At 48.6% G+C, this 13,468-nt stretch overlaps 1 protein-coding gene across 1 annotated transcript; it reads right to left on the reverse strand.

Annotated features, from left to right (window-relative positions):
• Positions 1–11,119: 11,119 nt before the first annotated feature.
• On the reverse strand, positions 11,120–12,888 carry LOC139080890 (40-kDa huntingtin-associated protein). Its single transcript, XM_070603390.1, has one exon. The coding sequence runs from the start codon at positions 12,793–12,795 to the stop codon at positions 11,680–11,682; it is 1,116 nt and encodes a 371-aa protein (XP_070459491.1). The 5' UTR covers positions 12,796–12,888; the 3' UTR covers positions 11,120–11,679.
• Between the last annotated feature and the right edge of the window lie 580 nt (positions 12,889–13,468).

Below are 13,468 nucleotides of genomic sequence, written 5' to 3' on the forward strand. Positions count from 1 at the left end.
CTGCCCTGAATTCTAGGTTTAAATAGCCAACTTACTACTTCACATCCCTGCCTGGGACATCTAATAAGCATCTTGATCTTAATATGTCCAAAACTGATCTCTTGACCTACCACCACAACCACCCCTTGTCCAAACCTGCTAATTCCTCATTTACCTCAATTTCAATAAGTGCAACACCGTTCACCTAGTCGCTCAGGTCAAAACTCCTGAAGTTATGCTTTACTCCTTTCTTTCTCTCAAACACCCATCAATCCACCAGCAAACCCTGTTTCTTCTACCTTCAAAATGTAACCAGAATTTCAACACTTATTATCATCTCTACTATTATCACCCCAGTCCAAGACACCACCATCTTTCATCTGGACTTTTGTAAGTCATCCCGACTGTTCTCCCTATTTCCATCCTTTCAAACCTTGTAGCTTCTTCTCAAGAACCTGTATCCTACTGAGAGTCTTCAGTACCGATCCTTCTGTGGGCCACCTAGACAGATATGTCAAATCTCTCACTCTAAGTGTGGGTTTATCTTTTCCTCCCTATAGTTCTGTCTGTTTTTATTTTACATATTTTGAAGGTTTGTTAGCAGGTACATACATTTAAAATTGTCATATCTTCCTGGTGAATTAACCTTTTATCATTATGAAGTTCATCCATTCACTTACTCAGCAGGTATTTATTGAGCACCTACCATATTCCAGGCACTGCTCTAGGTACAGTGAACAAAATAGAAAAAAAGTCTGCCCTCATGGAGCTTACAGTTAGAGACCCTTTATCACTCAAGGAATGCTTTTTGCCTTAAGATCTGGTTTGTTTGATATACTGCCATTCTATTATTTTTCTTTTGGTTAGAATTTGTTTAATCCCTTTGAGTCCAAAATCTATTTATATTTTAGGTGTCTCTGGTAAAGAGCAAGTGGTTGGAATTTTTAAACCTGAATCACAATATTTGCCTTTCAACTAGATGATGTAGTCCATACCATTAACGTAATTACTGATATATTTGCATTCATATCTTACCATCTTATTTTGGTTTTCTATTGTCACAACTGTTCCATATTTCTTTTTCTATTCTTTCCTGATTTCTTCTGAATCAAATATTTTTTACATTTTCATTTTTCTTTCTACTAGTTTGTAAGTACACCCTTTTTCTATTTTCTAGTAGTTTCTCTAGAAATTATAACACGCATACTTCACTTTTCAAAATCTAAAGATAATCAGTATCTTTTCCCTTCCTCATGACAATGCAATGGCTGTAGCACACCAGCTACATTTAAATTCTTTCTAACTCAAAATGGATTAAAGACCTGAATGTAAAACGTGAAACCATAAAACTCCTAGGAGAAAACATAGGCGGTCTTGACATTGGTCTTGGTGATGATTATTTTTAGATTTGACACCAAAAGCAAAAATAAACAACTGAGACTACATCAAACTGAAAAGCTTCTTCACAGCAAAGGAAACCATCAACAAAATGAAAAGGCAACCTCCTGAATGGGAGAAAATATTTGTAAATCATATATCTGATAAGGGGTTAATATCCAAAATATATAAGGAACTCATACAAGTCAATAGTAAAAAACCCCAAACAATGCAATTAAAAAATGCGCAGAGGATCCGAACAGACGTTTCTCCAAAGAAGACATACAGATGGTGGACAGGTACATGAAAAGATGCTCAACATGACTAATCACCAGGGAAATGCAAATCAAAACCGCAATGAGATATCATCTCACACCTGTTAGAATGGCTATTATCAAAAAAGACAACAGATAACTAGTGTTGGTGAGGATGTGAAGAAAAGAGAACCTTGTGCACTGTTGATGGGAATGTCAGTTGGTGCAACCGCTATGGAAAATGGTACAAGAGTTCCTCAAAAAATTTTAAAAAGAGCACCGCCTTTGAGGACAGACTGCATGGATCTGAATCCTGGCTCCTCCACTTACTATCAATGTGTTGAGTGCCAAGTTTATTCACCTTTCTGTGCTTCCTTTTCCTCATCTTTAAAATGATACACTATCAACTTCACAAGATTGTTATGAGGATTAAGTAAGATAGCATAAGTGAAGTGCCAAGAGGAGTGCCTGTCCCCCTATGAGCTTATATAAATATTAGTTGTTATTATTATTCCTTTTTATACCCCAGTGTTCCTCATTGGATTCAATGCCAGAAACCCTCAACGTGCTGTCTGCCTCAGTTTTGTGCTACAAATCGGTCTCTCCATCACAGTCAACACAATATAACCATCTTTGCCCTGTTCCTCCTTCTCCACTCTGACTCCTAGTTTCCTGTCCTGCTGACTTGGCAAAGCCTACTCTCCACCATGATGACTCCAACCCCTATGCTAAGGACCCTCTTAAAGCTTGCAATATTGGGGGCTCCTGATGGAGCCAGGGACCGTGCCACCTTGGCCCCCTTCCACCCCTCCTGCAAACCTCCCAGCAACCCAAATGGTGCCCAGAGTCTCATAAAATCTCTCCTGAACAGTTCTGACAGATATGGGCCAGAAACTCATCCCATGAACAGAACACTACCAGGTCTTTCATGAAGATCAGGTCATGCCATTGCTTTTCTAGTTTCAGTTAAGTTCTTTCGAGATATAATTCACATACCATGCAATTCACCCATTTAAGGTGTACAAGCCAATGATTTTAGTATATTCATAGGGTCATGCAACCATCACCACAATCTAATTTGAGAACATTTTTGTCTCCCCCTAAAAGCGGCCCCATAACCGTTAGCAAACACTCCCTCCCCGCTCCCACCAGCCTCTGGCAACCACTAATCTGCTTTCAGTCTCTCTAGATTTGCCTATTCTGGACATTTCATATAAAGGGACTATGCACTATGTGCATGCACTATGCACTATGTGACCTTTTTTTTTGGTCTGGCTTCATCCACGTAGCATATTTTCAAGATTCATCCATGCTGTAGCATGCATCAGTACTTCATTCTTTTGTATGGCTGGATAATATTCCATTGTGTGGATAGACAACATTTTGTTTATCCATTCATCCGTCCATGAAGATTTGAGTGCTTTCCACTTTGGGGCTGTTATGAATAACGCTGCTATGAACGTTTGTGTACAAGTTTTTGAGTAGACGTATCTTCTCATTTCTCTTTGATCTATACCCAGAAGTGGAATTACTGGGTCATATGGTAGTTCTGTTCAACTTATTGAGGAACCATCAAACTGTTTTCCACAGTGGTCGCATCATTTTACATTCCTACCAGCAGTGTATGAGGGTTGCCAACACCAGTTATTGTCTGTCTTTTTTGTCACAGCCATCCTAGAGTTTGTGAACTGGTATCATTGTGGTTTTGGTACGCATTTTCCCTGACTAATGATGTTGAGCATCTTTTCACGTGCCCATTGACCAACTATATATCTTCTTTGGAGAAATGTCTATTCAAATCCTTTGCCTATTTTTTAACTGGGTTGCTTGCCTTATTGTTGTTGAGTTGTGAGAGTTATTTATATATTCTGGATACAAGCCTCTTACCAAGTATATGATTTTTAAATATATTCACCTATTTTTTGGGTTGTCCTCTCGCTCTCTTGGTGGTATTGTTTGTAGAACAAAACCTTTTAATTTTTATGTAGTCGAATTTATTTTTTTCTTTGGCACTTGTTTTTTGGCCCCCATTTTATACAGAAAAAGATTGACGCTCTGTGTCGTATTTGAGCCCATTGGGTGATCACTTGTGTGGAAGAAGACCAGTTACTATGTGGCATGCTGAGGTCACACTCCTAAAAGCAGATGGCTCACTAGGTGTGATGGACGAGTCATGGGGTGCCCTGATTAAACACTATTTCTGAGTGTGTCTGTGAGGGTGTTTCCAGATGATATTATCATTTGAATCCATAGATTCAGTAAAGTAGATCCCCGATGCTGGGTGATTAGATTTAAAGATGTGAATGACTATTTCCAGTAGTAAACAGAACACTGATAGCCCATGGCATGAACTGTTTGTAGAGATACGCAAAATACCTGCATTGGATACTCCTAATCAACCACTTATAAGAAACAGGGAGCTAAGTGACTCTGTATATGATACTTTTGAACATTTTTGGAAAACTAACAAATATAATGATGTTGGGTTGTAGCTCCTAATGTGACTGGACAAAGTGGTGAAAGAAAAGGTTGAGCTCAGGGATTTGAATTCCCAACTCAAACGCCGTGTAATTGACCTAGGAGCTTCTATGTATGCCCTGAAAGAGACCCTTACCTCCTATAGCCACAGAGCTAAAATTGCTGAAAATAAAATGAAGAATTTCATCCTGAAACTGGCTGGATTACAATGCAAGTTGAACTCCTGGCCTTGAAGGGTATCTACTGTTAAATTGAGGGCATCGATTGGGAAAGAATGGGATCCTATAAGTTGAGATGGAGATGTGTGGGAAGACACTGATGAAACTGGGGGTATCGAGTCCCTAAATTCTGATGAGTCTTCTTTACCAGTGGAAGTGGCCTTCCCACCCTCAGCAGAAGTGGCCTCCCCACCCCCAGTGGCAGCAGCCTCTACACCCACAGTGGTACTGGCCTCTCTACCTCCTTCTGAGGGGATTAACTCCACATTGCCTGAAGAAACTGTAATGGGCTCCCCGAGGCAGTTGCCATGCAAGAGGATGCTGATTCTCCTCAGGACCCACCACCACTACCCCTCTTTGCTTCTGGACCTGTAAGTGGGTTTGAGTCCCAGTAGGCCCCTACAGGTGAGGTACAAAGTGTGACTCATGAGGAGGTGTGCTACACTCCAAAAGAACTGCTTGAGTTTTCTAATTTATACAGATAGAAACCTGGGGAACACATGTGGGAATGGACACTGAGGGTGTGGGATAGTGGTGGAAGGGATATAAAGTGGGATCGGAACAAATTTATTGACATGGGCTCACTAAGCAGAGATTCTGCATTTAATATTGCAGCTCTGGGAATTAGAAAGGGCTCTAACGGCTTGTTAGATTGCTTGGCTGAAACATGGACCTAAAGGTGGCCCACTGTGAACAAATCAGAAATGCTGGACATGGCTTGGTTTAATATGGAGGAAGGGTCTCAAAGGCTTAGGGAGATTGGAATGTTAGAGCACGTGTGTCATTTAAGATCTGCTCACTCACATTGGGAGGGTCCAGAAGACATACCTTTCACCAGACCTCATAGTGGGAACTGCAGTCACTGAATTGGGAAACTTAAATGCAATGGGAGTGATTAGATGCCAAGGTGGCGGGGGCTGATAGGTGGCACTTAATCACCAAAGGCAAGGTGTGACTAGAGTTTCTATAATGGACAGCAGAGTCAAAGCAGCAATCAGAACAGTCTCACTTGTGCAGACCTATGGCATTGGCTAATTGAGCATGGTGTGACTGGAAGTGAAATAAATAGGAAGCCTGCTAAATTCTTAGTTGATCTGCGTAAGCAGAAACATCTAGGTCAAGTGAACAAAAGTCAAACCTGAATCATAAAAACAGAAATTCATGGCCCCTCCTTCGATTCCCAGACTTGAGCCATTTTACAGACCAGGACCCTGGTACATTACTGAAAATGTACACTGTTCATCTTCCTTTCTCTCAGTCTTCTCCAAAGGGACCTATGGTCTTTCACTAGGGAAACAGTATACTGGGAAGTAATCAGTCCTCTCAGGGACCACTGGACACTGGCTCTGAACTGATGCTAATTCCAGGAGACCCAAAGCATCACTCACTCTGGTCCACCGGTCAGAGTAAGAGGTTATGGAGGTCAGGTGATCAATGGAGTTTCGGCTTAGGTCCGATTCACAGTGGGTCCAGTGGGTTCCTGAACCCATTTTGTGGTTATTTCCCCAGTTCCAGAACGCATCATTGAAACAGACATTCTTAGCAGCTGGCAGAATCCCCACATTGGTTCCCTGACCTGTGGAGTGAGGGCCAAGTGGAAGCCGCTAGAGCTACCTCTGCCTAGGAAAATAGTGCACCGAAAGCAATACCGCGTACCTGAGGGGATTTCAGAGATCAGTGGCACCACTGAGGACCAGAAAGAGGCAGGAGTGGTGATTCCCTCCATATCCCCATTGAACTCACCTATTTGGCCTATTTGGTGCAGAAGACGGATGGATCTTGGAGAATGACAGTGGGTTACCGTAAGCTTAACCAGGTGGTGACTTCAATGGTGGCTGCTGTACCAGATGTGGTTACATCACTTGAGCAAATTAACATCTCCGTTGTGAGCCGGTATGCAGCTAGTGAGCTGGCAAATGCCTTTTTCTCCGTCCCTGTCCGTGAGGCCACTAGAAGCAGTTTGCTTTCAGCTGGCAAGGGCAGCGATACACCTGCACCATCCTGCCCCAGGGGTATATCAACTCTCCACCCCTATGTCACCATTTAGTTTGCAGGGATCTTGAGCGCCTTTCCCTTCCACAAGATATTGCTCTGGTCCATTACATTGATGACGTTATGCTGATTGGGCCTAGTGAGCAGAGGTAGCAACTACTCCAGACTTACTGGTGAGACACCTGCATGCCAGAGGGTGGAAAATAAATCCAACAAAAAGTCAGGGGCCTTCCACCTCAGTGGAATTTCTAGGGGTCCAGAGGTGCGGGGCATGTCGAGCTATCCCTTCTAAGGTGAAGGATAAGTTGCTGCATCTGGCCCCTCTTACACCAAAAAGGAGTCACAAGGCCTACTGGGCCTCTTTGGACTTGGGGAGGCAACGTATCCCCCATTTGGATGTGTTACTCTGGCCCGTTTACCGAGCGACCCAAAAAGCTGCTGGTTTTGTGTGGGGCCCAGGACAAGAGCAGGCTCTGCAACAGGTCCAGGCTGCCGTGCAACCTACTCTGCCACTTGGGCCATATGATCCAGCAGATCCCATGGTGTTTGAAGTATCAGTGGCGAATAGGGATGCTGTTTGGAGCTTCTGGCAGGCCCCTATAGGATTTTGGAGCAAGGCTCTGCCATCGTCTGCAGTTAGCTGCTCTCCTTTTGAGAAACAGCTTTTGGCCCCAGCTACTGGGCCTCAGTAGAGCCTGAACGCCTAACCATGGGCCACTCAGTTACCATGCGACTTGAGCTGCCCATCGTGAACATAAAGTTGGGGGTGCGCAGCAGCGCTCCACCCTCAAATGGAAGTGGTATAGGTGTAACCAGGCCTGAGCAGGCCCCAATGGCACCAGTAAGTTCCACGAAGAAGTGGTCCAAATGGCCATGGCCCCTGCTCCTGCTACATGACTTTCTCCCAGCCTGCACCTATGCCTCTCGGGGGAGTTCCCTCTGATCAGGTGGCAGAGGAGGGGAAGACTTGGGCCTGGTGGACAGACGGTTCTGCACCATGTGCAGGCACCACCCACAGGTGGACAGCCACGGCACCACAGCCCCACTCTGGGACCTCCCCGAAGGACGCTGGTGAAGGGAAACCCTCCAGGTGGGCAGAACTTGGAGCAGTGCACCTGGTTGCTCACTTTGCTTGGAAGGAGAAACGGCCAGACGTGCGATTACACACCAGTCCATGGGCTCTGGCCCATGGTCTGGCTGGAGGGTCAGGGACTTCGAAGGAACGCGACTGGAAAATGGGTGACAGGGAAGTCTGAAGAAGAGGTAGGCCTCTCTGAATGGGCAAAAAAATGTGATGATATCTGTGTCCCGTGTGAATGCTCACCAAAGGGTGACCTCAGCAGAGGAGGATTCTCATATTCAAGTGGCTAGGATGAACCGTTCTGTGGGTACCAGTCTGCCTCTTTTGCCAGCCAGTCCTGTGTTTGCCCAGTGGGCTCGTGAACAAAGTGGCCACGGTGGCAGGGATGGGGGTGATGCGTGGTCTCAGCAACATGGACTTCCACACACCAAGACTGACCTAGCCACAGCCGCTGAGTGCCCAATCTGCCAGCAACAGACCAACACTGAGCCCGCAACATGGCCCCATTCCCCAGGGTGATCAGCCAACTACCTGGCGGCAGGTTGATTACATCGGACCACTTCTATCAGGGAAGGGGCAGCATTTTGTCCTTACTGGAATAGACACTTACTCTGGATACGGATTTGCCTTCCCTGCACACGGTGCTTCTGCCCAAACTACCGTCCATGGACTTACAAAATATCTTACCTTTCTTCACGGTATTCCACGCAACATTGCTTCTGATGAAGGAACTCACTTCACAGCAAAAGAAGTGTGGCAATGGGCCCACGCTCATGGAATTCACTGTTCTTACCACGCTCCCCACCATCCCAAAGCAGCTGGCTTGACAGAACGATGGAATGGCCTTTTGAAGACTCAGCTACAGTGCCACCTAGGTGACAATACCTTACAGGGCTGGGGCGAGGTTCCCCAGAAGGCTGTTTAATCTCAAATAAAAACAACAACAAGGTCATACATCCACCTCACACGATACAACCATCCTGAAAAAAGGTGAAAATGCACCAACTAACCCCTTCCCCAGAAGAGGAGTTAAAGTCCTCGAGTGAGGTTTACTCCAACTGCAAGGATTCACGGGTCCAGGAATCAAAGGGTCCAAATGGTGGTGGGACTACTCACTATTACCGCTAGCGACCCACTAGCAAAATTTTTGCTCCCTGTCTCTGTGACCTGATGCTCTGCTGGCCTAAACATCTTAGTTCCAGAGGAAGGAATGCTTCCACCGGGAGACACAGCAATGCTTCCACTGAACTGGAAGTTAAGGCTGCCCCCCGGCCACTTTGAGCTCCTCAAGGCTTCTGTGGATCAACAGGCAAAGAAGGGAGTTACTGTGCTGGCTGGGGTGATTGATCATGACTACCAAAGGGACATTGGGCTGCTACCCCACACTAGGTATTGGAGGTAAGGAAGATACGTCTGGAGTACAGGAGATATAAAGGTGTCTCTCGCTATTAGTCCTTTAGTATTATGCCCTGTGAGTAAGGTCAATGGAAAACTACAACAACCCAATCCATGCAGGACTACTAATGGCCCAGACGCTTCAGGAATGAAGGTTGGGGTCCCCTCACCATGTAAAGATCCACAATCAGCCGAGGTGCTTGCTGAGGGCAAATGGAACACAGAAGGGATAGCGAAAGAAGGCAGTTGTAAATACCAGCTAGGACCATGTGACCAGTTACAGAAACAAGGACTGTAATTGTCATGAGTATTTCCTCCTTCTTTTGCTATGAATACCTTTGTGTGTGTGGTGGGGGGATGTAAAATATCTGTTTTCTTCCCTCTCTTATCCTTCTACCATGTAACGTAAGATGTATTGACTTTATATCATAGTACTTAAGCATTGTTAACTTTATATCACAGTATTTTTAAGTTTTGAGACGTCAAGAAGAGTGAACATCACCCGAGGGCTTTTCACCCTCTACTGGGTAAAGGGTTATTGCGTTTTCATTTGTACAGAGGATAGTTGTATCGTGTTTGGTCCAGGTAGGACCTTGCTATTATCTTTATTTGGAGTTTAAGTATGTCTTAAAATGTTTCTGGATGCCAAGTTGATAAAGGGTGTACTTGTGATGGTTAATTTTATGTGTCAACTTTATATTTGGTCAAACATTATTCTAGAGGTTTCTGTGAGGGTATTTTTTAGTTGAGATTAACATTTAAATCAGTGGGCTTTGAGTAAAGTAGATTACCCTCCATACTTCAGCATGCCTCATTTAATCAATTAAAAGCCTTAATAGAAAAAGACTGACCTCCTTGGAAGAAGAGGGAATTCGGCCTGCAGACTGCCTTTGGACTCCAACTCCACCTCTTTTCTGGGTCTCCCTGCTGGCCTACCCTGCAGATTTTGTTTTTTTCAAGCCTCCATAATCACATGAGCCAATTCCTTAAAATCTCTCTCTCTCTCTCAATATGCCTATACATTTGTAGATATGTATCTACACAGATACAGGTATCTATCTCTGTGTGTATATATATACACACACACACACATACATACACAGAGAGAGAGAGACAGAGAGAGAGATTCTGTTTGTTTTGTTTCTCTTGAGAACTCTAATGCTTCCTGTATACCCATTACCAGGCTCTCTGGTGATCCCTCCCCTCCCCCTCAATGCAAGGAGTTTAGACCAGAGGGCTAAAGGGGTTTTTCTTTAAGCCCAAATCCAAATACTATCACTAGTCACAGTCCATACTTGCTAAGCATTCTTCTCACAAGACAGTAAGGCGGCGGGCCAGGCCTGCAGCCTGGGTTGAGAGGAGTGTACCAGAAAAAGCAAAAGCACAAAGGGCCATACACCGTTCCCTCTTTTGCAGTAAGTTGGACTAGTCTTTTAGGGCTCCAAAGGACCCTTCCCGGCAGCCACGTGAGAGCCCAGGAACGCTGCCTGAATCTGTCTCAAGTGGGCCTCTCCTGTATGTATTGCCTTACCCATTGCTTCCACACTGTTGAAGTAGGAGGAGAAAAGAATACCCCAAAAGTCCCACCCATTTTGAGGCACTTAAGTCATAGTGACTACCCTCCACATATCCCCACCCCCAAAATGCAAAATAAAAATCTACCCCCAAACTGTGTCCTTAAATCCCACCCCAAAAGATTAGTATACAAGTTCAGCCTAAAGGATGCATTTTCCCAAAGTGGAGTGATTCAGAATGAGATTATATCCTGAAGAGTTCTTGTTGTCACTCTCAAAACTGTAAAGAAAATAAAACTGAATTTAAGGAAAAAACAGCTAAGCCGGTGTGCATGTAACATCGAGACCAAAAAGCCTCGGAAATTTAGTGTTTTTTAAAATGGAACGCCATCCTGCTTTTGGGGAACAAAGACGCTGTCTTGCACATACCTGACCACACAGTACCAAAGAAGCAGGCTGATTTTACATATTTAAGTAAGAGTCGCAGAAAGTTCCCTACTACGAGTAAAAGTTGCATGGACTCCCCGTACCTCTCAGAACAGAACCAGAACTGTGAATTGCAACGCACATCTGACACTTTTGTGCTGGACTCGCCCAGGGTCGCGGGGTTATTGGAGACATTTGCATTGCGGCTATCTGAGCAAGGACCGCATTGCAAGTGATCTCTGCAGATTCATTACCTGGCACGGCCTGCACACCAGGCACACCGTCAGTTGCAAATGAACGAATACATCTTGGAGCCGAAAGACAACTCTGTGTTTCTGCTTTCTGCCTCCCGACATGCAGATAAGCGATTCCCACTTTATAGGTGAAGTAAATCTAAACCACAAGTTAGGAGTACTAGAATGGCTTTATCGTGGATTCAGGGCTGTAGCAACAACAACATGACGTATGGGATTGAATGATTCCCACGAAACGTAAGGGGCGGATGAAACAAAGGAGAAACAGGGTGATCACACAGATAGAAATAAGCTAAGAAGTCAGAGTCACGATAAAAAAAATTATATAGCGTAAGTACTCAGAGCTGTGCAAATAAAATCCTCACTGTGAAGCAAAGGTGCGGGGGAGGGGGTAGAGCGGGGCAGAGCTGGGTGAAAGAAGAGGAGGAAGGGGATAAAAGGGGTTCTCAATTTACGTCGCAGTCTTGGGGGAAGAGAGCCATGTCCTCTCCTCGATTCCATCATATTGTATTTTCCCCCACTATTACGGAAATGCGTCTTTGGCATACAGGTAACTTTCAGTCAACTAAAGTCCTATGGTGGCAAGAGGAATGAGATAAACAAAGGTAGAACCGCCGGGTTCCGTGTCTTTTATTTCGCCCCCAAACGCAAAGGCGGATGGAGGCGTGAGGTCTGGTAACAGGCAGAAAGTCACTTGGTTAAGGTGATCCGTCAGATCCCCTGTCCTGAGGGGGAGACGGTTTCTTGCAGAACGAGGTGCAGGAGGTGGTTCTGCTCGGCACTCAACAGCGGCCACATCTCCACCTGCAGCGACTTGACGGCCTCCGTGTCCTTTTCGTGGGTGGCCATGACCAAGGACTGGAGCAGTAGGAAGAGCTCCTCCGGAAGCTGGCCACTGCTCTCCTGCCCGTGGCTGTCGAAAGCCTCCCAGCAGTACTTCTCCAGGGTGTGGGCATGCTCCGGCAGGAGCTTGGCGGGCGGGGGTTGCAGGAGCAGCAGCAGCAGCACGCGAGACACCTCGCAGCGGACCAGCACGTCCGAGAAGGCGCCCAGCGCGGCGGGCGCGGCTGCAGAGCCGGCGTTCGGGAGCAGCAGCGCGGCCGGCAGGGCGGGGGCCGCGCCGGGTCCGGGCTGGGGCCCCGGCGGCGGCGGCGGCGGCGGCGGCGGCGGCTGCACCGGGTGGCTGCCGTGCTCCCGCGCCAGGCGCTGCATGCGCGTGAAGACCGCCAAGGCGCCGCTGTAGTCGCGCGCCAGCAGCTGGCAGGAGGCGGCGTCGCCGAGCGCCTGCAACGCGGCCAGGGGCAGCTGGGGCAGCTGCAGCTGGGCGGCGCGCTGGAAGTGGCCGGCGGCGGCGGCCGGCTGGCCCAGGTCGCGCAGGGCGGCGGCCAGCTCGAGGCAGAGGGCGGCGGCGGCGGCCGGCTGGCCCAGCTCGAGGTGCAGGCGCACGGCGGCGCCCAGGGCGCTGGCGGCGGCCTGCAGCGGCTCCCCGTAGGCGGCGGGGCAGACGAGGCGCTGACGCGCGTCGCGCTCCTGCCGCAGGAAGAGGCGGGCGGCCTCGGTGAGCGCCAGCGCCTCCCCGGGCCCGTGGAAGAGCGCCTGCTGGCAGCGCGCCACCGCCAGCTGGCACCAGGCCGCGTACGGCAGGCACTCCTGGGCGCGCAGCTCGCGGCCCAGCTGTGCGAACTGCTCCCCGGCCTCCGCCACGTTCGGCTTCCGCAGGAAGCGCTTCTTCAGCTTGTTCGACACCTGGCGGTACCGGGCCAGGAAGTCCCCGGCCTCGGGCCCTGGGCCCGCGCCTCCACCCAGGCCGCCCGCGGATGCCGCCATGTTCGCCGCCCGAGCGCTTCCGGGCGCGCTGACGCACCCGGGCGGCCGCGCCGGCGCCGGCGGCGGGCTGCGACGTACCCTGCGTCCCGCTCCAGAGGCCCAGCGCGCCTGGTGGCCCTCGTGATATGCAAAATACCCGGGTCGGGGGCGGGGCCTGGCCTGGCTGCGAGCTGCGTATGCAAATCGGGGCCCACGGGGCGGGGCCTGGCCGGGCGCCCGCTGTTGCTAGGCGACGGCTCTTTGGCCCAGGTTGCTAGGGGCGTCCCCCAGCGTCTCTAACGCAACGCGACCCAAGCGAAACTCGGGATCCACGTGGCCCTCATGCCGACTTTGCCTGTTTCTCGAGTGTCCGTCCGTCCTCCATCTTCGCGTCAAAGCCCCTGCCCCCTTGGAGTCCTTGCCCACCGCTCTGCCCACCTCCTCCCCCCGCATGCCGCCCCCCGCCCCACACCGCCACCCCCACCCCCGGTCGCCACTGCACGTTCACCGGGCCACGACGCCGCAGTCCCGGACTTGAGCTCCACCCCAGCGAACACCATCCTTCCCAAAGAACACCGTCCTTCCGGGGACGTGGCCGGGCTCTGACTTGTTCGGAGCCCGTGGCGGAGTCTTGCGCACCCAGCCTCACCCCCGACCCCACCCCAGCCAGCCTTCCCACCCAAGGCCCCCCGCG

This window comes from Equus przewalskii, chromosome X (genome assembly GCF_037783145.1).
Source record: "Equus przewalskii isolate Varuska chromosome X, EquPr2, whole genome shotgun sequence".
NCBI classification, from domain to species: domain Eukaryota; kingdom Metazoa; phylum Chordata; class Mammalia; order Perissodactyla; family Equidae; genus Equus; species Equus przewalskii.

What these genes read in the sequence shown, in the direction of transcription:
- LOC139080890 (XM_070603390.1), bottom strand. Translation starts at nt 12,795, where the DNA reads ATGGCGGCATCCGCGGGCGGCCTGGGTGGAGGCGCGGGCCCAGGGCCC.